This window comes from Pholcus phalangioides, unplaced genomic scaffold (genome assembly GCF_987345545.1).
Source record: "Pholcus phalangioides strain wild (caught in Gottingen) unplaced genomic scaffold, Ppha-v1.0 ptg000015l_1, whole genome shotgun sequence".
In the NCBI taxonomy this organism is placed as follows: Eukaryota; Metazoa; Arthropoda; class Arachnida; order Araneae; family Pholcidae; genus Pholcus; species Pholcus phalangioides.
In genome coordinates, this window is record NW_028301608.1 from 31,869,561 (window position 1) to 31,894,263 (window position 24,703).

Consider the following 24,703-nt stretch of genomic DNA (forward strand, 5'->3'; position numbering starts at 1 on the left):
CGAGGATATTCAACCCAAGGGAAAGACTAATTGGCGTAAGTAGTGTCTGTGAAATGCTTCTTCTCGCCATTCCATAATCAAAATTCTGACCTGCTCAGAAAACGGCCGTAGTACAACCTGCAATAACTTCATTCATTCGTGTGGTTCTTGTGACGTTTTACTCGTTTTTTTTAGGTCGATGTCAATGCCCTGAGTTACCAGGTCCATCGTGCCAAGTTGGCGAAAGAGGAAGAGCAAGAGAATGAAAGGGCCTTAGGTAAGCATTATCCCCATTAACAGCTCTTAGAAAATAATTCCAAGCTCTTGAAGCCGACTTTGCCGATATCCCGAGGTTCGAACATGTACATCAAAGATGAAAAATATCGGCGTCCCGTTAGAGTGTTTGCTCGTAATTCAACGCTATTTCCAAGAAAATCAGTCGAATTATTTTTCTTAGTCTCAATGTATGATATCTTTTCTAGATGAGCAGTTGAGAAGAAACGATCGAGTGGCGCTATTGGCACAGAAGCAGCAGTCCGAGCAAAACGCCAAAAGGGACAAGGAAGTCGAGTACTTTTGGAAGACGGAGCAGCGTAAGGAACAGAGGAGAGAATTCGATCTGTCCGATCCAGACAAACTCAAGAAAGAAGTGCCCACCAGAGTCTCGGATGAAGATCCTCGTCTTGGTATTTCCAGCCTGCAGATGTAATTTCTTTTCTTTTTCGTTTTGATTAATTTGCTTTCCGTGTTTCCGTGAACTTCTTCAGTCAAATATCCGAACCAATTTCGTTTATTTAGTTTTTCCCCTTATTATTTTGCACCGTAAAGTCTTGAAGGAGAAGATCTCGAGCGCGAGGAACGAATCAAAGCTCAACAAATGCAGAACAAGGACTGGCTACAGAGACAGATGTTGGAAAAGCGGCTCGAAATGGACCGACAAAGCACTGAACTTCGAAATCTAGAGCTGAGGCTGCAACAACTCGACAGGAGTGGGTGGCTCATGGGTGAAAAAGAGTTCAACGCTCGGAGGATTACGGCCCAGAATATCAGCGAGTACAACATGCATCTCGTGAGTATCTTTCGAACATTCTGAATGCCAACGCACACACACCATGAACTCTTCTATCAAAGGTGAAATGGAAAATTTCCTATCAGCACTACATGTCTCTATCATATGCGAATATATTGATGTTCCGCAGGCGATCCAGAGAAGAGAGCAGGAGAAGCAGCAACGTTTAGCGGAAGACCTTCAGAAGATGCAGGACATTTACAATACTTACTTCAGTGACCTGCTGAGTGAGGACACATCCGTAGCCAGGAGTTCCTTCGGACCCCACAGGGTCGTTCCGGACAGATACAAAGGCATGAGCCAGCGAGAAATCGAAGTCATCTTCCAGAAGCAGAAGGAACAGATCCAAGAGCACAAGGTAAATGGGCAAAGATTAAGCAACAAATTTCTATTCCTTCTGTGCATTTCTATCAATACTCAGGGTCATCTGAAGAGCATCATTTGTCTTTCGGACAAGTGATGCGCAGAGGGAACCCATCAATCTGGCTTGAATCACTAGCCTGCCAGTTTACATGCTTACTCAAGAAAAATCACAGCACCAGATCTCATAATCACGAATCTCTCCTGTGCATCTGAGGTCCATGTTGTCGATTCACGAAAATGAATATTGAATTAACAATGTCTTTAAAAGTTCTTAGGGTGGAGCGCCTTCCCACATATGGGGAAATATACACCAATAAGATACAGCACTTATTACGGCGACCCTCCTGCTTATAGTAATGAGCAAGCCCGGTCATTGAGGTATATTTCAAAAATAATCAGCTGTGACGGAAAAAAACGCGTAAACGATAAAAAGTGCAAAAAATTAATTTCGACACTATATAAGGGGGGTTTGCTACCCTTTTATGCATTTTGGGAGTACAGAAAACTCATGCTTTTTACCACGGGGAATGAACTGCTCATTTCTAATAGTGCGTCTCGTGCTTTTTTTTTAAGATACAAACACCTCTTGTACATTTCTAGGAGTAGCCTACATAGTTTTAGGGTGTATACAAGCCCCCCCCCCCACCTCACACAAACATATGTCCACAGGGGGTGTTCACTTCAGCGTGAAAAATTTTGAAAAGCCCCATTATATATATATAGGCTAATATTTAGGAGCTTTTCATTTATTTTTTGAACCGAAATTAGCCGACACATTTGAAGTTAACGCCCTTGACAACTGCACATGTAGTTTAGAGCGCATAAAGCTAAAATTCCAATTTCATGTCGATAAAATTATTTTTTCAAAGCATGGGCCCAATTATCTTTACGTTTATAGATGTTTCTATTATGGAGAACGTTATTTTAACTCTATTTCAAACAATACGAATTCACTCGTTAATCTTTGAAAATGTCTCTCCGCGGAGAGCAGGCAGACCTTCAACACGGTATTTATGTAATACAAAAATTCAGGTACCGCCGTTTTCACTTCAAAATATGAAAGACAAATGGCATAACCATTAACATCTCTGCCAACGTAAATACGTCAGGGTTGCTCATACACTTGGAATACGCGTACCGGTATATACTAGTAGTTAGTTAAATTTCTCCAGGAATCAAGAAAACAGATATTTTCTGGATATTAAACTGAGGTGAACTCATAAAGAAAAGTCATCTGTTCTCCAGGACTCTAACCCAGGCCCTCTTGCAAACCAGGCAAGCATGCTAGCATCTACACCACTGGACATACGACCCCGCTTTCCTTATTTCACACACACTGCAGCATGAGACACTGAAGTAGAGGCATTAGTAGCCTCTCTAGACTTCATCGAATAGCCTCCAGGTAGGACGGAAGTTTGACGTCTTTTTCTAGCCCAAGATATCAAGGAAACACACTACCGTCCCACCTGGGGGCCATTTTCTGAAAGTTAAGAGAGGCTACTAATGCCTCTACTTTAGCGCTTCACGCCACAGGGCGTGAAATTAGGAAGATCGGGTCGTGTCTCCAGTGATGTTGTAGATGGTAGCATGCTTGCGCGGGCAACAAGGGGGCTTGGGTTAAAGGCGGAGACCAGATGGCTTTTCTTTCCAAATTCACCTCGGCATAATATCCAAAAATTACTGATATCTTGAGCTGAGAAAAAAGCCGTCTAACTCTCTGAAGAGGAATGTTTACTCATTTTGGCAGCCGTGTTAGTACAGAAGGATCAGTTGAGGGATGAATTCGATGCCCCCCACCCTATTCCAGCGCCCGGAGCACTGGAAACGCCTGTTCCCTCCTAGTTGCGGCTTTGGTTGTATGTACGATTAAGTCAGTAACTGTCCAACTTTTACCACTCGTGGCTCCCTGTTCTTAGGGAGCCATTCAAATATTACGTAAGCAGATTTTCAGCCATTTTTGACCCCCCCCCCCCCCCCGTCAGCAGCTTAGAATATTTCATATCTTCAAAAAGGGGTGGTTGATGGCGTAAGCAACCTTCAAACCCTCCTTGTCATCAAAAGTCAGCAAATCCGAAACCCCTCCCCCCCCCCCTCAATGCTGACGTAATACTTGAATGACCCCTAGTCATTTATTATCCGCGGCACCCCAGAATAGTTTCGAAAAGGATAATTTCATGGCATTGAATAGGCACATATCAATATGGACTCCTCACCTCGACGTTTCTGGCGAACGTTGGCGACGCACACTTTTAGAAACATTTTATTAATCACTTCACGTACAAGCGTTGGGCAAGAAATTTGGATTATCTCTGTTTGACGAATCGGCGATAAATCTAGTAACTTTGTGATAACCGTACGTTAGAAAAAGAAGGAAGGGGAAAATAAAAAATAATGAAATGAAATAGTATAGTAGAGATGAGATAGATAATAGAGTTTTTTTAGAGTCCTCTTTTCACCCTCACCCTAATTAAGTGATTTGTCTCGCTTTTATATGTGTAGTAGAAAGATACATTATATGTGAGGGGGGAAATCATTAATAACCAGTATAGAAAAGGAGGGAAAGGAAGAGCAACTTCCATAGAGGTAGAGTTACTGTAAAGCTTCGCGATAGTGAAGAAAGAGGAACGGAAACAAAGAGAACGTGTTTGAATTTATTCCACTGATGTTTGGACGCAATATTACGCCTGTGATCGTAAAGAGGTTAAGCAGTAATAGTTGTCTGTGCATCCTGCTGATGATGATTTTGTATACTTTCTTTGCCTTCATAATGACGTTTTCTCTCGTCACTTTCCAGTTGAAACAAGATTTGGAACAAGAAGAATCCAAGAGGTGGGACCAACTACAGCTCGAGCAAGCCCGCCTGGCCGCACTGAACGAGCGCGAGGAGAAGAGGAAGCAAACCCGCATCAACAGGGAGCGTCTCGTCCAGAACCACGACCTCGCGAGGGAACAGAAGACGCTCAAGGACTACCTCGAGAACGTGGTCTACACGAATCCGCCCACTGAGGATTACTTCACGCAGTTCAACACCACGACCAGGTGATTTTCTTCTAGGACTCAGATGACCGTCACCGCAACATCTTTTTTTACTCATAAAAAAAAGTAAGAAAATATTTTCACTATACTTTATGCACAAGAAGAAAAAAAATCATTTCGTTCTTTGCATCAAATTATGATCTCGATTTTCTTATTTTTGATTTCAACCACTTTTTTTTTTTAAAGAAATAAATTATGACTTTGCACTGTTTTATATAAACATAACACATTTGACCAATTTATTGAGAGATATTGCTTTCGGAATAGTGCGTGTACTACAAAAATGAATTCTAAGAAATTTTTCAGGATTTTTTTAGATAGTGACGATAGTTTTATTGAAATCACGAGGCTACACAAAAACACTAAAAAAAGTACAAAAAAAAAATATTACTGATAAAAATATATACACAAACGAACTCCATGAAAAAATTTCAAGTTTCAAGATTGAAAATACTGAGGTTACCAGGTTTTTAACTCGCAAAGTACGGACACCCATGACTGACTATATTTATTTGGAACGAAAGTGGGACATCTAGCCATACCTTTTGAATTTGACCTTAATGAATCCGTCAGATTACCTAGTCCAAGGGTCTTCAACGCATGGCCCGCTGGCCACGTCAGGGCATTTTTCTGTAGCCCGTCCACGAAAAGGCGCACATAAAATTAAGGAAATGCTGAAAATCGCACACACTTAATGGAAAAAATTGTAATTATTGAAAGGAAATATTTTGATATAGTTGATGAAAATCCCCAATTAACGAGAGAGAAATCTCTAGAAAATTGGTGGAAGAAATAATTTCATTATGAACTTAAGTAAGATAAAGTAGCATAAGTCGCATAATTAGCATATGTAATTTCATAACTATGAAAAGAGAAATAATTTCAGAATTGATGAAAATTCAGAATTTTTGTGAAAATAAAATTTTTGAAAGAAAACAGTTTTTGAATGATTGAGAGTGAATAATTTCAACAATTAGCGATAGATTATCAAGTTTTATATTTAGTAAAAAAAATTTCATAGTTCATAAAAAAAAATAATTCCAGAATTGAGGAAAGAAATAATTTTTACACTTTTACTTTTTGGAAGCATTTCAGAGTTGATGAAAAAAATAATTTCACAATATATATGAAAATTTATAATTAATAAACAAAATATTTCCAGATTTATTGGATCTGATTAATTCTAATTTAATAATTCATAATTGTCTGCGTTAAGACACAGACTGTAGATTACATCGTTCTTGTATAAATTTAGATACCATGTTACAATCCTATATACCGCAGTATAACTTGTTGGCCCGCGGGATTTTTCAATTCGATCCGTGAAGTCTGTAAAGTTGAAGACCCCTGGTCTAGTCTTTGCCAGAATCAAAATAAAATCTCACCAAGAACTTAGGACCAAAAATGTGCGACCTATGTCCAAATAGCTATAGAAAACGTGATCTTTTTGTTTTGCTTTCCTGCTATACAATGTTATGTGGATTGCGGCAGGAGTTAAAATTAAAATACGGACAAGACCTTTGAGACCCCGGACGACTGGTAACCATAAACATACATACACTAACATTGCTTTCAGTTCTAAAAATTATACACAAAAAATACAAACATAAACGTAATGCATTTTCACAACAAATATTCAGGACGGAAATTTAAGGGTTTTTATTATTATTATTATTAAAACAATATAAAAAAATATATCTAAAGCTATATCAGGGAAATCTTTGGAATGAAAAATGATCCTACTGGGATCACTGACAACTAAATAAAGCTCGTGCTTTTTCTGGGATACAATGTAGTGGACTGAAACTAAGGGAGTGCGCATTTCAATCCGAGCCATTTTTGCATACAAACATCGCACGCAATAATATCCTTTTTCTTTCGATGATTCATTAAAAATTATACAAAAATAAGTTTTTGCGTACGAATATTTCTCAACGTAGAAAAAAAAAATGGGATCCTATATTCACATATTTTTTTATTTTAGAGAAGCTAAAGAAATCTTAATTGATTTCTACATGGGAAGGTGGGGGCATTTGACCCTAGTGTTGATAATATTTGATTGATCACCGAATAATTTTTCTTTCATTCCACTCATCGGAGCTCCCCAATGCCTATTTTGCTCAAATCAAAGTCAAATTTTGGCTACTGGAATGTCTGAAGTGTAAATTTGGATTTTCTTGGGAAAAGAATATTTCAGAGTATGTAATTAAAGAATTTTGATCCTGATGGAAAGATTTTTCATTTTTTTATGGAGATTTAAAATAAGGAATGACTTGATCATAAGTGGATACAGGCTCCTCGTACGAGTGGGGGGGGGGGGTTGAATATACACTCACGCCCATGCCAATAATTCAGTTTATTACTAAACAGAAGGGTGTGAAAACCTTTTTCGCCGTCCCCCGTATCCGCCTATGGACTCGATATGAATACGAAAAGTCTCTAATTCTCAATACCGTAGTGTAAAAGAAAAGCCCCAAAGTGGGTAAGTGGAATGAAATCTGCAAATCGTGTTATAACGATGGGCGGCTCGAGAGGGAATTATCATCAACATATTGCTTGAGCTACTGTTATACGCGACTTCATTATAGCCTGGTGTCGATCACATCGGGCTCGACGGCGTCTTCAGCGTTAGTGTTGGTGGAACTGACATCGTCGATGTAAATCCAGCAACGATCTTCCAGATTCTGTATCCGATTGCCGTTGATGATCGGAGGTTTGTCTTGCCGAGCCTCCGATGCGAGGATCACTTCCGCAGCGTTCAGGTCTCCGAACTCGAGCGATTGGTGGTGGTATATCTCGTCTCGTAGATGAGTCTGTGGAACAAGAAATGAATTTGGTCAGTGATGTCAAGTTATGTCTAGAATCCACTGAACTGTTAGGAAATTATTGTACTTATTACCGTATCGGATATTGAATTGGACCCGGGGCGGTCATTACGCCGGTTATAAATGAGCAAAACGCAGACACTTGCGACGACTAGCGATAACAGCAGGCACAGTGCTATGATGACGACTCCATATCGGCTGAGGATTTTTAACGTGGCGTTTTTGTTTTCGGGATAGATGAGGTTGTGGGCTATGCCATCAATGAATTCGCTATCACTTATATTCATCTGGAAATGGAAGAAACACGAAGGAAAATAAATAGTGAATTAAATTTACAAATTAAAACGAATATAAAATGTGAATATATGCTAAGGTTTGGTTTTTTAATAATGGCAACGCCCCTGTAGAGACAGAAGAGAAAACCGAAGCTAGTCGAATTTGACATAATAATCTTTGTGACGGTTCCTTTTTTCCATTTTATATACCCCCCCCCCCCCCTGAACAGTATCAATAAAATGAAGGTCACGGACATTTTCTCAGAATAATATTCAGTGTATATGAAAAAAATGACTTCATTATTTTCTTGTCCAAGCTCATGTACTCTCGAAGGATCCCCACGGTTAATAATCCCTGACTCAACCCATGTTTGACTGACGTTGCATTTTCTCGCAATGCTTTCTTTAAAAAAATTTTCAATTAATTTTTTCACACACACATATTTTTGTATTTTAAAAGGTCTAATGAAAGTTTGCCATATAGTATTTTTAAAAATTTCTTTCCAAAGAAATTAATTTTTTTTGATTTTCCAAAAATGAAAAATTGCTCCTGATTTCCGATTTGGAAATTTTTTTTCCATGAGCAGAAATAATTTTTTTTCAAAAATAGAAAAAAAAATTTTTTTCTTAAATTTCTTTTCTCACGTGAGAAACGAGCTTTCCCAAAATCATAATTCCCAATTATTTCAATTAAATTAAGTTAATCAGTTTATAATAATTTAAAATTAATTGGAAATTTAAGTGTTTTTTCCCCAAAGAGAAAAACGTACCAAATTAAAATCCCATTTTTTGAAACTTCTCAAGCATGTTTTTTGAGTAACCAGTTATCATATATAAACAAATTGTGCAATTTGGTCATGAATTGGAAGAGCGGTCAAAAATGGATTAAGGGGAAGGAACACTTTTTTTTAGAGTGGAAATCGCTTTAGAACAGTTGCACATATTATCCGAGCAGTAAACCAGTCGCCTCGCATAATATAAACAGATTCGTGCCACCACATTATTTATTGGCTATTTATCTGATGCCGGTCTCTCACATTTGCAGAGCGCAGGCAGACCTTCAACACGATATTTACAAACATTAAAATTCAGGAACTTACTATTTTCTCTTCGAAATGTGGAAGACAGATGACAGTACCACTCGAACACTAAACACACATACACTCATAACACACGTTCTGGCATGAAGCAATTAATTAGAAATTCCCGAAATCAAAAATTGGAAGAGTGTTCACGAGGTGCGTGTGTACGGTTAACCCTCTAGCCGCGGGCAACGCTAATATATCGCGGATAAAATTCCTTGCTGTTTTGTACTGAAAAATCCCAAAACCGCCCGCGACTGGAGGGTTAAATAGTAGTAGAAGTGCCCCTCTGATGGCTTTTGTATTTCTTCACGACTGCATAGAAAACTCCAGTAAATAAACAGTTGCCAGTATTAAAATAGCCAATCCATTTTTTTAAATGCACTGTCTATTTACACGATTGTATGAATATATATTGAGTATTACTTACACTACGCGACAGCTTTTCCTCGTTGGACAAGAGTAGAGGCATCAGCAAGTCGGAGCAAATTGTGCCTATAATTACAAATTTCATTCTCAGTACTGCATAATTGAGAAAAATGCTAATTTAAAATGAACCGGATAGAGGACAAACTGTGAATGTCTTATACCTTTTTCACTTACCGTTAATATATTTGACGTAGAAAGCTATGATCATTTCTTTTGACTTGAGGAGTGGTGTTGGGCGAATGAACACAATTTTCGGGATCCTCCTGAATTTTCGGTCCGTGGTGGACGTCTGATTCTAAAATATTAGAAGAAATTCACGCATTCATGTTGAAGCAGGCGAACTGACTATGAGAAAAGCGTAAACTGATTAATAAACGGAGTATTATATTTTAATATTATACTCTTTATTATATAATATACCATCGTCGTCGTAATGTTGCTGAATCCGTTGACCACAGTCTGCACTAACCACATGTGGAAGAGCGCCGCATCAGAACTCAGCCATTTCTTACTCTAGGAATAGGAAACATCGTTAATTGGAACATTCTTCAACTCACTGCATATTAATTACACATGATACAGTAAGGGCTCGGTATGTAACGTCGATCATTTTGAGCCGCATCCCGCTTATAACAACAGTTTTTGAAAGTACCTTTCAGTATTTCAAATATGGGACTCGGTATTAAAGTCAACCCGCTTATGAAGTTATTTATATTTCGCCCCCAGTGTTGACGTTACACCGATCACAGTGATTCTTCCATTTATTGTATCACTGTCACGCCAGTTTTATATTGGACGTACAACATTAACATTGTTCATGTAGAGAAGTAGCTTCGTTTCATCGAAAAATTCATTTTAGAGAAATAATTTTCATTGTAGAGTGAATTTTATACAGAAATCTGGATGTTCTAGCACAAATTTCGTGTTTTCTACAAAATATTTATAATTTTTGAACGTTCACTATATGGATATTTTACTGCAGACTACTACTACTTAGCCATACACGCACCTCGTATATTTTTATATAAACATTTCTCTGGGACTCTGGGAATTACTAACGAATTGGTTACATGCAGGAACGTGTCGTGTGAGTATGTGTAGGTATATGCGTGGCCTTAACGTATACTTGTTCCGTTTCACACTGATGCTGCCATCTGTGTTCAATATTTTCAAGTGAAATTGAAAATTTTTTGAACTTTAATGTTATGTAAGTACAGCAAAACCTATCTTTCGCGGACACCGGCGGGACAAAAAAAATCGTCCGTAAAAGAGGGGTGACCGTTCAACAGGAGTTTGAAATGCATACTTTTATTATGCTTAGGTAAATTATTATTTGGCTGTAAAAGAGGGATGACCTCATCTGGGGAGGGGGGGGGGTGTCCGTTAAGAGCATAGGCGGAGACAGACTTGAAAGTCTGGGGAGGGGCACGCAAATGATTACTTAGGGGTGGGCATGATTACGATGTCAATTCATATATACGCATATATATACGACCAGCCTGCGCAGAGAGAGGCATTGGGGGGGGGCGTATCTCCGCTCATAGCAGGGCTCGGCACGGGTCACTTTTTTCACTAAAAGTCACTTTTTTAGAAACTGGTCACTTTTATTACGTATTTTTAGGCCCAGGTCACTTTTTCCACTTTTTTAGCAAAAAAACCTCGGTCTCGCGCGCTTTTCTGCTGTCAGTGTTTTTCTTTTCTTCAAGGAGGAACTTTACCTGTTCAATATCGCTAATTTTCTCCCTCCCTTCATTGAACTACAATCGAAGGCATCTTATCTTCCCGGGAGCATACCGTGTAACGTCAGTATAACTTGATTTCAAGGCGCTTGGAAAAAGAAAGCTCCTTGGTTAAGGGCCCTTTCACACGGAGCGGATGCGGATGCGGGTCCGGAAGAAGTTTTAACAATTGGAATATACTGCGCCTTTCAGACGAGCCGAAAAATCTCCGCACCTAGGAAATGTTCATGCGGATCCGGACGTCGTCCGCATGTGTCAAAACCTAAGTGCGGGCTCCGCATCCGCACATAGAAGTTTTGACAATAGGTTTATTCGGGGCTATTCACACGATGCGGATGCGGAGCGAATTCGTCCGCATCTTTGGCTACTTTTTGAAGGTGATTTTTCACGGAATTTTTTTAATTATTTGCCATAAATACCCTTAAAAACACCATATGATGGTCCCTGCTCATTAATATAATGTACCTACATACGTCTATCCCTTTGTTTCCTTCTGAGATGGAGATATAGAAACTTTAACTGCCTTTTGTCCATATTTCACAATTTTATACAATAAAACCTGCCAACAAGGGCCACTGACGGGACCAAAATTATAAGCCGTTCAGTTCATTACGAATATTTAATTGACTACATACTTTAATAACTTTAAAATTTAATTTAAAAATTTTAATTTTTTTCTTTTTAAATTTTTAAAATTATTTAAAAATATGAATATCTGAAATATTATTTTAAATATTTGTTATTTTTTTAAATTTTTAATCTGTTAATTTTTTTAAACTTTAAAAAAAATACTTTTATTAAACAACGTTATCCCCGTACGACGTTCACTCAGGGCCAGATTAAGTCGTTTGAAGACCCTAGCACTTGAATATTTTTGGTGGTTCCCCAGATACCTACAAGTATATTTTACTCAATATTCAGTCTATAAACTTAAAAAATGAAATTTTATATTTCAGAAATGACTAATCTAAGGATGGGATTTCACTATAAAAGGTTTATGAAAGTTATTTTATAAAACTTGAAAAAAGCAACTAATAAATTTATTGGTTGCATTTGCTCTAATGCAACCGATAAATTTATTAGTTGCTTTTTTTTAAATAATTGTTATAAAATTTTTATAGTGTAATCCGGCCGGGATTATACTATAAAGTTTTATAAAAGAACTTTTATGAAAGTTGAAAAATTCAACCAAAGGCGCATCGGTTGCATTCCAGAAAATGCAACCGGTGCACACACGCACACACATTTTGCATTCAAAAAATTCAACCAATAAGATAATATTGGTTGAATTTTTCACGTTTTATCAAAGAGCTTTTACAAAACTTTTATAGTGTAATCCCGGCCTAAGGCTGGTATTACACTATAAAACTTGAAAAATGTAATCAATAAACACATCTGTTACATTCGAGCGAACTTAACTGATCGGCCTATCGGTTGCATTTTTCAAGTTTTATAAACTAACTTTTATAAAACTTTTATACTGTAATCCCGGCCTAAGACAGAATTGTGATGTGAATATTTCTAAGCACAGACATTTTGAACGTCCCCACCCCTCCCCTTTTTTTCTACTTGCAAATTCTTTGATATCTCCTGAATTTTTTTTTTAGGAACATATTAGTTTCGGATGTTTTTGGATTGGATTTTTCGAACATTGGATGTTTTTGGAATTTTTCTTTCATATTTTTCCGGAAAGACGGATTTTTTTTTCAAAATGCTTTGAAAATATTTGAAGACATTTTCTCCCATCGACTACTTGTGAGGATCGGAATTAAGACATATTTATTCCCATATTCTATGTGGCTCTAGACTAAACCACCAAAGAATACCTCTAGGCTGCATATGGGCACTGAATCAGGGGTGAAGGAGAAAAACAGTTACAAAAATTGCGAAAAAATAGTTTTTATGCACGAATTTCAACCTAAAGATGCGGGCGAAACACCCGCATCTTCAGTGCTCGTGTGAAAGGGTATGCGGACCCGCTTCCGCATCCGCATCCGCTCCGTGTGAAAGGGGCCTAAAGAATCGTCATTTTATGGAAAAGCCGGTCGGAAAAAAAACTAGCATAAAAGGCGTACTTACAACAAAGAATTTTTTCCCCCCTATACTACCATTCTTTCTTATTTCCCCACGCGTGCTCACTCGTTCTTTCATTTTCATCTTATTTTAAAATCGATCCTGTATTTTATTTGTTTTAAAAAATTATAGTCCTAAGGGCCGAATTCCTTTCTTGGAGCATCGAGAAAGTTACATTTGTTGTTTGTTCTATCGTTACTTTTGTTAATTTTTTTAAATGTTATTTGAAATGACGATTAGAGAGCCCGTGCAGAAACTAACTTACGCGCAGCGGGAGAATACCAAAGCGCGTATTAAAGACGCGTATTATTAATACGTATTAAGCGTATTAATACGCTTTGGAGAATACTCTTGTAGCTGGCCAAGGTTAAAGAAGCTCGCATGTATTTTGAATTTACTTACAATAAAAAAAAAATCATCCGATTGAAAATCGCGATCTATCGACAAATAAAATTCGTACTATTTTTCTAACTGGATTTAAATCTCAGCAAGAAACCGTACCCCCAAATTTGATCGAAAGGAGAACTATTTATGAAAAGATCACAGAATCCTGCAATTCAACGTTTAGTTTAACACAAGGGTTTCCAAATCAGATGAAAATTTGTCATCAGGCTGATAAAAAACTCAGTTAACGTGCATGCGAGCCGTAACTATAGAGGCGGATTTATCGATGGGCACACCGAGCGCGCCTCTGGCCCCTACTTCACATTTTTTTCCTAATTTAAAGGGCTTAATATTAATTTTTTTTATGCCCGGGCCATAACTTAATTTAGAGCATCTTCACGATACTGATTGTTGACTTAATATTGTTGGATTGTTTTCCTTTTTTTTTCTCTCCATGCACGTGCGGGAACCGGTTGTTCCGACGCTGTATGCAAATCGGCGGTGGCGTACCCTCACGGGAGCACGGATATATAGACTGGTTTTTTCTCTATAGGTGAGATGTCTGTTTTTTCCGCATGGATGTATGTCGGGATTCGATTTGTTTCTCCCTTTTGATTGCCGGCCGTATTTTTGATGAACGAAAATGATCTTGTTTTTTGTTTTTGCAACTTTTATGGAAAAAGAGTTCAAAATGAACTTCTGATCATTGTTTTTCTTCAGCTCAGTCGGTACGCTCTGCCCCCCCCCCCCAACAAATATCGACATCTTGCGCGCCATTCTTGATGTGTAAAAAAATCTTATGTTTAGACCTCGGAAGTTATTAAAACGTTTGTCTCGAGTCTGTTATGACCGCAATAGGAGAGGGCGGGGGTCTGGTTCCACGGGTGTTGAACGAGGAAAGGTGCCGAGTTTACTCATTTTCTGTTAAAAAGAGTGGATACCGGCCCCGAGCGATAGTAAATTTTCGTTCGTACTTGCGACCCGGATTGCTACATACCGTGATCAGATCCAAAAGCGTGGGGGGGGGGGGGCAATGCCTTGGACGGCGTTTTTGATGGAATGGTATATTTAAGAAAAGGCAATAAAAATTCCTTTGCAAAATTATCGAATTTCACAGTCAAGGGGCAGTAAAATTACGTTTCCCCTCCATAAAAAACAATTGTATTACGGCCATGGTAAATCGGGTGTCCCGGATGGGGGCGAATTCACTATTTTTGTTCGTTGAAAGTTACGGGAGGAGTCAGCGCTAACGTGGCGACTTGTTTTCGCGCTAAAATAGGTAGCCCTGACAGCAGCATCCATAAACTCTGTATCAACCGCATTTATAAACCCCGTATGTTGTTGATTGGATTTTTCTGTTCATTTCATCCTAATTTTCCGTATTTCCCGATATATTTCTATCGATTTTCGCATATTAGGTTAATTCATGTTATAAATTATATATTTTTTTGTAATTTTTTATGTGCCCTTTGTCAGCCATCTTGAATTGACTACCGCAAAACGGCGATTCCTTGGCTTGAAAAAAAGTCGCCACGTTGGTGCTTACAAGGTTCATGGGAAATTTACCGGGGAAGGCCGCTGAGTCTTTTTTTCTGTTAAAAATTACGGGGGGGGGGGGGGGAGAGGCCAAAATTATACTGTTTCCAGGGGTAGGAACACCGCGCCAAAATTAACATCTTGCGCCATCCTGCTCCAATAGTGTTTTCGTATTTTTCTGCGCCAAATAGCTAATTTTGCTTCGTATGTCCAGAATTTCTTAAAGGACGCCAAAAATTTTTTGTTCCTGCTTACCGTGAAACGATTCTTTCTAAGAGCGTGTTTTATATATATTCCACTGTACGCCTTATTTAAACTATCGGCTTTTCCATCGTGAAACCCTGATAATATCCGTGATTGTGCAACTGAAGATAGTTTGCAATGGTCTTTCAGCTTCAAAGTGCGCCGCTGTGGTGGTCGAGTGGTCATAATGACGGACTCGCATCGCGGGGACCCGGGTTCGAGCCCCATCGTCACCACAGTGGTGGTCGGCTGAAGTTGGTTTTCTGTGGTTCCCAACTTCAAGGCGCAAATGCGAGCCGATCTCCCCGTTAAAAAGTCTCGCCACAGAGAGCGACAGTCCTACAAACAGTATAAATATTCAGTCATTACACTACACTCACTTCACTTCTGAGATATAGATGGCAGCACTAAAAAAAATCATACATAACACTAAATACGCACTCAGACTGTTAGGTACACATACTTACACTTCCGGCACAACTCACTAGGTAGTAAATTGCCCATGGCGATAGACCTGAGTTGTGCTCGGCTTCAAAAAAAAAAAAAAAGCGCTTTAAAGTGCAAATGCGAGTCAGTTGCCGTTTAAAAAAAAGTCGCCACTGGAAGCAGCAGAAATTACTGTAGTCGATCGTCAAATCCAGATGTTTCGTGAAAAAAATTTCCATTCCGGAAGTAAAAAGTGTGTTTTCGCCGAATTACGAATGTTAATTTAGAGACTTTGCCGAATAACGAGTGTCAGATCGCTAATCTCGCCAAATAATGCGTACTTAATCGCCAAACGTCGTGTTGATTCTTCCGAAATTCTCCCCATTTTGCAACAATTTCTTTCCGAGTATAAAAAACTTATAGGAAATTTTTTGCTCATTTGAAGTGCTGCTGTTCAAGACAGCAAATAGTGCCCTCAGTAAGCAAAAATCATCTTAAATAGACTGGTGTGAAAAAATTTATGACAGCCTCTCTTTCAAACAAGGTGTCAAAAGCCTGAAATACCAAAAACAAAAAACAAGCTGATGAAAAGATTTTTGTTAACAAAAGACACTGCAGTTATTCTATTTTGAAAAGGGGGTGAGGGTTAACGAAAATATTCTTGTTAATTTCCCTGCTCCAATTTATAAATATGTGCTCCAAATCCTATATTTTGCTGTTCCAAATCCTGAATTTGCTGCTCCAAAACTGCTCAGAATCCTGAATTTTGCTGCTTCAAAGCTGCTCCGAAATGGACTTTGTCACTTCCCACCCCTGTGTTTCTGGGTAAAGGAGTAAATGTGGTTTTTTTTTTTGCAGGGGTGTATGTTGTGTTTAAAAAAAGGAAAAATATATATTTTTACAAATTTCAAAACTGGTTTATTTTTTCCCTCAACCAAGGACAGTATTATTTTGGTGCCCCCGCCTGATACTTTAAGGTCTTAACGGTGTGGCACGATGACAATTGATATACATCATATATATGTATACATCAGTAGGCTCTGCCATTGACGCTGGGGGGAGGGTGGATTGCCCCTCCCTCAACATATAATAATTAAAATAATTTAGTTAATTTAATAATTTGAATACTTTATTCAATTTAATAATTTAAATATTTTATTCAATTTAATAATTTAAATATTTTATTCAATTTAATAATTTAAATATTTTATTCAATTTAATAATTTAAATATTTTATTCAATTTAATAATTTAAATATTTTATTCAATTTAATAATTTAAATAATTTATAATTCAGTAATTTAAGTAATTTTTTAATTTAATAATTTAAAATGTTAAAAATTTAATTTTATGGTTTTTAATCATTAAGTAAATTTCTTAAAATTTGTTGGAACATATTATACAAACCTAGGTATGTAAATCAAATTTGTACTAGTTAAAAAAAGTTTGAGTACATTTTGTATACTGCCATTCATAGCATAACATGAATGAAAAATCCACTGGAATGTAGATGGGACAAATTCTCTCATCAAATTTTGTGTTATTTCATTTTTCTCCCTTCTTTGAATGGGAAAAATTTTTCCCGCTTTGAAGTTTTTCCTGCTTAAATTGATTTTAAGATGGGTTGTGGAAAGCAACATGGGGGAAGGCATTGCTGCTGTTACTTAAAAAGGATGTAATGTAGTTATTCTCTCACACATAGTTGTTGATAAATTTGATAAGTTATTCAAAACTTTTCTGGTTAGCAGAATGCGTTTGAGTTTGATTTAATTATTTCTATCTATTATGTAAAAAAAGCAATTTCAATGAGTTCTATTGAAATGAAAAGGTAAAACTAAATTCAATTTCAATTCATTCAATTTGGTAATAAAAATTCATTGTCCATTTGGTCTCTCTCTCTAAAAATATTTCTGTTACTATTTGGTCACTTTTAAACATTTTGGTCACTATTTGGTCACTTTTTCAAACATTTTGGTCACTATTTTCACTAATTTTGAGGCCATGATCCGTGCTGACCCCTGTCATAGTTAAGAGGGGTTTTACTGTATCGTGTTAAAGGCATGTCTGCTCCTCAATTTTGTTTACCAAAATGAACTAAATATATTACAGTAGACTATATTCGTACTGTTCCAGGCTTGGTTTTTGACTTGAGGGGAAGGGGATACTACTAAACCAGACATGCACCTCGTCCATATTCCTCTGCGGAACTTCTACCGAACTGGTATATGTTGGAATGTGTTTATATTAACTAATGCCCCTATATATTACCTAATTCTTTAGTAACTTTTAAAGTGTAAAAATAAGAAAAAATTATAAGGTCAGAATTGAAGGCGCTTGCAGCAAGAGGGTTCCGTTGTTGGCGGTCTTGGTTCATTTTCTTGTTTTGAAAAACTTTCCATCGTACCGAAAGTAACTTTAGCAGTTGGTTCCTTTGTTTTTCAATAGATGAAACTACTATAAAGTAACAGCATCGTAGCACTGGGGCACTAAAAGGATAATTCCTCAGAGGTTTTTTTAATTTCCCAGAAGTGTCAAAAATGGAGTTTAAACCCGTTCTTACTGCAAGCCCTTCGATTCCCAGACCCGAAGACATTTTCATGGGGATATTCTAAAACTCAGGGTATGACTATTTTTATATGTCCTGTGCACATAGTATTTTTTTTTACTAATAATGCAAACCGTTGTTACGAGCAATGATTACGTACAAATCTTTTCTTCAGTCGGACCAGGACAGCTGTAACGACACCACAACGGGAATCATCTCTAATATCTTCCTCTCTTATCAGAACATAACTATGCTGAAAATTAAAAAAAAAATAAGTATAGAAAAAAAAATTCAAAACCGTATTGCATGAGGAAAAAAACGGATTCAACACAAACATGAAATTGTTTTGTATACACAATGTCACGTGCCGAAAACATGCCGCACTTTGGAATACGTGGGGAAACACAAAATTTCAGCATTATATGACGATGAGTTCGTATGAGAACAAAAATATGCAATGTGTTTTGGTAAGTAAAATTCATTTTTTCAGTAGGAGGGGGAATTAATTTACGTGTCAATTTAAATTCACAGGCACGAGAGAATCGTAAGAGATTTTTTTTTTCTGCAAAATTTCTGTTTTGACGCAAGCTTCATGTTTTTGCTTAAATTATGTGATGATGTTTCTGTTACAGTCATGTCCAGTGCGTGTGTATCACTTGCATAGAAATCTCCATAGGCACGTTGAAAAATATAAAAACAGCAGTCCGTGTTACGTCATTCGACAAGTCAATCATGATGAAAATTTATTCCTTTCCCTCTACGCTGGTGTTTTAATGTTGAACCCCCCCCCCCCCCGAATGAAAAAAAAAAGGAATACCAGACGCACATTCATAGAAGCATCTGGAGAGTGCTCAGACAGCTATACGAGCTTGATGACAAACCCGTAGTTGCCACAGAAGATACTGCGGTTGTTTTTGCTAGACATTCCAAGCCTGTAATGACGTACGTGCCTGAGTCACCCAGAGATGGTACCAGGTGCAACTTCAACATCAAATATAAACACAAAGCAGGAAACGGCGTGACCGGTGATTAAATGCATCAACATCGAATACTGTACTTTGTGTTGGTGTTGGGCAATAGTAAAAGAAAAAAAAACGAATAACTAGATCAGTGGTTGGCAACGTTTTCCGTAGTTGATATTAAGACCACCAATTTTACGGGTGTCACTTCTTTAACAAGAAAACTTTTATAAGTTGTGTACACTCATTTTTTATCATTACTGTCATCGAGGGTAGGGCATTTATTTTTAGAGGCGTATTTACAGGGGAGGCTAAGCGAGCTACAGCAACACCTATTACAGTCGACGCCGCTTATTCAAATCATGGATTATGTTATCATTCGGGTATTGTTTTGACTTTTCTAAAGAAAGGTCCATGGTGGAAAAATTCATTTATACTTATCGGGACTTAAAATGATAATGTTATCATTTTTTTCGTCAAAACTTTAGCTTTTGCGCATTTTGAAGCTAAGGTTTAACCAAACTTATTTTTTCCCTGTAAGTTATCGTTATTAAGCTGCAAGTTTGTGTAGGAGGCTAGGTGCCCTTTCCTCTCTCTCTTGTTGACAAACATTTACGTACTCCACAATCGGTCCGTTTATTCATTGTGATCTATGTACGTGTAGAGTTGCTTTTACAATGGTCTTCCTAAAAGGAAGGCAAATGTTATACAAATACAAATACAAATACAAATACAACGCCACAACAGGCAAAATGCCCAACGAGGTGGCTGATAAAAAGATGCCCATAAAAATATGGTTGTCATATGTTTCAAAAATACAGCAACCCAATTAAAAATGCAATTAACACAAATTACAAACACTATATACACATGAAAAAATATTATACAATGCCCATAAAGAATACTTATGGTTGTCTTATTCTAAGAATGGATAGCTTCTCGATTTACCCCAACATGTTTATCGTATTTCTTTTTAAACGTGTCAATTGTGTTACAATTTACTACCTCCGGGGGTAAGCTATTCCATTTATTAACAACCCTATTGGAGAAAAATTCCCTGCGACACCATAACCTTGCATTGTCCCTCACCAATCGATACTGGTGTCCCCTTGTAAAAGCAGTCGATTGGCGGTGTACTAAAAGTTCATGGTCCATCCTATCCATCCCATTGAAAATTTTGAACACTTCGATCATATCTCCTCGACACCTGCGTTCATCCAATGTAAACATATTCAAAAAATGAAGTCTTTCTTCATAACTCAAGCCCTGTGTGCCAATAAGGACACGCGTAGCTCTTCTCTGCACCCCTTCAACCAAGTCTATGTCCCTCTGTAGGTATGGTCTCCAAAACCTTACAGCATACTCCAGTCCAGGACGAACTAAGCCTCGAAAAAGAGGAAGAATGACTTTAGGAGAACGCGAAGAGACCTTTTTGAAAATGAGACCAAGCATTCTATTCGATTTTTTGACAACCGCTGAACAATGTTCAGAAAACTTAAGTCGCTCGTCAATGAGAATTCCCAAATCGGTGACTCTAGTTGCATCCGGGATAGTGACACCATTCAACTGTTATGAGGAAAAACTCCCTTTCCTTCAGTTCTTGATCAGTTTCTTTCAGTTAACTAGATTCAAATTTCTTTTTTCCAGAGGCTTTCTCAAGGAAGGCTACTATGAAGCGTATTGTATATTTAAAAAAAATTAAGTCATGATTATAACAGGAGATAGTTTCATTCTAACGTCTCTCGCAATGGCTGAATAAAAAAAAATGTATTATTTTTCAGCTGAAAGGAAAAAGAAATCCCGTTTCTTTTGGGAAAATGGAACGATTGAACATTTTACAACCAACTATTAAGGAAAGAAAAACAGTTGTCGCGTTTTCCCAATAGTCGTTTGTGCCATTTGACCAAACGTGATGTATGGTCATCGTACTTACAAACAGGACTTTTTCTGATTTAGTTATCATTTGGCTATTGTTATCAGAAACCCCGAGTCCTGATGTGATCACAATAAGCGGCTGGATTGTATATAACATTTTCTAGTAGGTGTTGGCTATAGCCCAGGGTCGTTCAAGTTCCATTCAAGAATTCATATTATGCTATATTCCCAGCAATACCTGCACATGATAGTTTCCCACACAAACACTCAAAAATTCCTGAAGAAAGAAATACAATTCAAAATCTTGAATCAGAAACGCTTCACATATTTTTTTTCCACAAATATTCTTGTCAAATATCTGCATATTTCACTGACTTTTGCAAAAAACGAATTTTACGTTTTCCCTAACTTTTCGGAAATCTTGAATTTTTTGTTTCCATGTCAGTGCTGCTCTCAAACCGTCCTTACGACTCGAAAAATGTTTAAGAACCTTGCTGTATGTCAGGCATCTTCAACCCATTGCTCGACAAATTGCATTCAAAGATTGAAATCATCCTGATTTCATGCATTCGCATGTCAAACTTGCAGTAAGAGTGTTCTTTTGATGATGGGTACAGGCAGCGCTCACGACTAGAAAAAGGTTCTTTCTTGAGGGGTTCAAAAAGGTTCAAACTTTGCTGTAGGTCTTTGTAATCAACATTACAAATTAGTCTATCTTATGCAGTAGAACCTACCTTAACGGTCACTCCCCGTTAGCGGACAGTAAAATTAGACGAACTAATTTTTTTCAAACTCTAATTTATTAATTTTTGTTCATAAATCAAGAATTTATCATATTCAACGGTGATTATGTATAAGCCCAAGTTCATATTGGTAAATATGAGTATCCGGTAATCAATTACTCGATTAACTGAACCAGGAACTATGGTCCAAGGCGGTGATTCCGAATGGTAATGTTAGTTTTGTTTGCACATGTTGGTACGTGTGGAGAAAGCCAACATAACTAACTGATAATGTTGTTATGAACGTTTATTTATTCTTCACACTTATTGCTTAACTTAATTTTTGTTGCAAAATATGTATACTGCACGTACCATGTACGGGTAGTTTGTATACGAGGTTGTTGTATCTACAACAACATATTGTATATCATACCTCTCCAATAGCGGACACTCCCCGTTAGCGGATAAAAGTTTTGCCCCCCCCCCATGAGTCCGTTATCGAGAGGTTCTACTGTACTAAACTTTTGACGAGCATGACTTAATTGATAATAACTAACGTAATTTACTGTTAGCGTTAGAAAAAATTCTATAAAATTTTAATTGAAGTCCGTTACATACTTTCGGAATAGGATCTAACGATGCACCTCCTCTGGTTTCACTCGGTAACTCGTCGAAGATCTCCGTGAATGGCTCCAACTGCTTGGTGGTATCAGGAAGGGTAGATTCTTGAGGCTGAATGGAAGTTGTGCTCTCCACTTCCTTTTCTTCACTAAAGATAGAAGTTCGCAGGTGACCAGATGTAGAAGTTGATTCTGTTGAATTCGGGACCTTTACTTCCTCCTTGACGGTTGACGTTGGCGTGATGACCCTCGATACGGGTAGTCTTGTAATATTCTCCAAGTGAATCTGAGTCGTAGAGGCTCTTACATCATATTTTAAAGACTCGCTTTGGGCTTCCATTGGCTCTGTGATGCCATCATTAGATTTTATTTCTTGGGCTGTCGTCCAGTGGTGTGAATGAGTATGAGATGGACTTGCAGTGACAGTCACTTCATCACTAGGTTCTGTTACGTGGAATGTTGTATCATGATATAAATCCGTAACTGTGGGCTTATCTTCTTGGGGAGTGAATATCTTGGATGATTCGGTCTTCCCTTCGATTGTGCTTTCCGAATATTGCGGAGTAGGGGAAGTGGATGCTTCGTTATCATGTTCTTCAGAGATTCCATTTGATGTACCACGGGTCGACTGAGTCCACCGTCTTTCTGGCATTCGAAGCGAGTCGTCATCACCTACGGATAATGTGCTCGTTTCTCGTCGGGTAACGTCTTCGTGGCGGGATTGGTGATGAAGATCGAAATCACTAGAGGAAGACTCCACCTCTACCGTTGTTGACGAAGCAAGAGGTGTTGTGGTTCCAGATTCATGCCTAAAAGGTTCCGTTGACATCACAGTTTCAATCACAGACGTCGAGACTTCGTTGATGAATAACGCGGTCGATTGCGAGAAGCTGTTATCGTACCTGAAATCCTCCACCTTTGAGATAAACTTGACGGTAGACGAAGGTGAATCCACATAAGGTTCCGTGGTAGCCTCTGGTGATTCGTAGAAGTATGTGTTCGAATTTGTTGTAGGAGGGTATAGAGTTTCGGGCGTGGTTTCAGAGCTGCTCGGTGCGTTCGTGGTATTTCGTTGATATTGTTTCGGGCCGTGAAAATATTGGACTGAGACCAAGGGTCCGTGGTCGTTTTCTGTAGAAGCGTGCGTCGGTTCGAACGTCAGGCCGTCCGAAACGGTCATATGAGTCGGAATCGCGTGCGCAGCGTTGTACGTCGGAGGCAGTCGTGAATATACGTCGCTTTCTGTCGTCAAAGAATCACGATATTCCGACTGTTGAGTCGGCTCGGTTGTGTGCCAGGAATGAAAGTGACTCGGAGGGGTCACGATATGCGAAGCCTCGACCTGGATAATTTTGTCTGAGATGACGGACTCGAATTCACTCTCGTTAGACCTCATTCGTTGTTCTCCTCCATCAACAGCAGGGACGAGGACAGAACGGTTCAAAGTAGTGTTACTGTTGAACTCAAATTTATCTTCTAAATCCATGACGATACCGATGTCAGTGGCGTTACTTACTACGCCTGTGTGTGGCGGCGGTGGTCCGGTGGCGTTTTCCCAGTCATCTGGGTTTGTAGTATTAAAAATGCTCAACTCCTTGGGACTCATGGTAACGTATTCTCTGAAGAATTGTGGTTCTGGTTGGACCAAGGCGACATGGGTCTGGTACGGGGATTTGATGTCGACGACAGTTTGTGATTCGACAGAATCGATCACGGTCATCGGTGATGCATCTTGTTCAGGCGAGCTTGGGGTGGTCGTTCCTTCTGTGTCATCGACATCAATGAAAAAACTCGATTTCGACGTTGTTGTCACATCGGTTTCGCCGTTCGGATGTCCTATTCCTTGAGACAGAGAGGCGGGCCACGGACTCGTTAGGAAGAAGTTCGGATAGGTGTGAGAACCGCGGTCCGACTGTAAGGGCGTCGTTGCAGTTGCCGATGACAGAGGTGCCGATGTGCCGCTGCCCCTCTCTTCGTCCTTCATATATTTTTTGTATTCGTCGACTTTCTCAAAGAGAATGTTAACAGTCGGCCCGGTGTAATCACTTGTTTGTTCCTCGTAATCCCACGCCGTCGTTGTCGAGATGCCGACGTCACCGACCGTATTCTTAGTTGCATGCGTACTGGTGCCCGTCTCGGTCACTCCAATAGGATCATCAAAGTTCAGATTGATTTCATGGAATCGAGGTCGGACAGTACTCGTTGGCGACTCGCTACTCTTCGCAGTTTGTGCAATGTCTCCAGTAGCGAAAAGGTTCCACGGATAGGCGCTATTGGTGCTCAGGGTCAGAGCGGAGCAAACTAAAATGAAAAGGGGGGGGGGCAGAAAGAAATATTATATCGAAGGATTCATATAGGTAAAAAATTGTATGCATAACTAATTATTTTGTACACATAGAAACGTGAGAAACTCGTGTCTGATGCCATATAAGAGTAATGCTCGAACATATCACATTGTATGATGTCAAAATAAAAAAATTGAAAAAATCAGATGACAGAAAATAATTGAAATATCAATTTGTGG

The 24,703-nt window shown here is 38.4% G+C and overlaps 2 protein-coding genes across 3 annotated transcripts in view; one reads left to right on the plus strand and one right to left on the minus strand.

The window, feature by feature from the left end:
* Window positions 1-372: 372 nt before the first annotated feature.
* On the plus strand, window positions 373-4,683 carry LOC149075817 (RIB43A-like with coiled-coils protein 2). The gene is made up of 4 exons (XM_089245460.1): window positions 373-684; window positions 808-1,048; window positions 1,179-1,406; window positions 4,206-4,683. Exons 1-4 carry the CDS (start codon window positions 446-448, stop codon window positions 4,452-4,454), a joined length of 957 nt encoding a protein of 318 aa, XP_089101586.1. The 5' UTR covers window positions 373-445; the 3' UTR covers window positions 4,455-4,683.
* A 91-nt stretch (window positions 4,684-4,774) lies between these two features.
* Window positions 4,775-24,703, minus strand: part of LOC149075818 (uncharacterized) — a 30,274-nt gene continuing 10,345 nt past the window's right edge. The window contains exons 2-8 of one of the 2 annotated variants that reach the window (XM_089243329.1): window positions 22,178-24,480; window positions 18,164-18,256; window positions 9,479-9,571; window positions 9,233-9,353; window positions 9,060-9,124; window positions 7,347-7,559; window positions 4,775-7,260 (exon numbers count right to left, since the gene is read on the minus strand). In XM_089243329.1, coding sequence (XP_089099455.1) covers window positions 7,030-7,260; window positions 7,347-7,559; window positions 9,060-9,124; window positions 9,233-9,353; window positions 9,479-9,571; window positions 18,164-18,256; window positions 22,178-24,480 — 3,119 coding nt within the window. In that variant the 3' untranslated portion in view covers window positions 4,775-7,029. The remainder of the gene's footprint in view (window positions 7,261-7,346; window positions 7,560-9,059; window positions 9,125-9,232; window positions 9,354-9,478; window positions 9,572-18,163; window positions 18,257-22,177; window positions 24,481-24,703) is intronic. The other variant, XM_089243330.1, reaches the window with a different exon arrangement.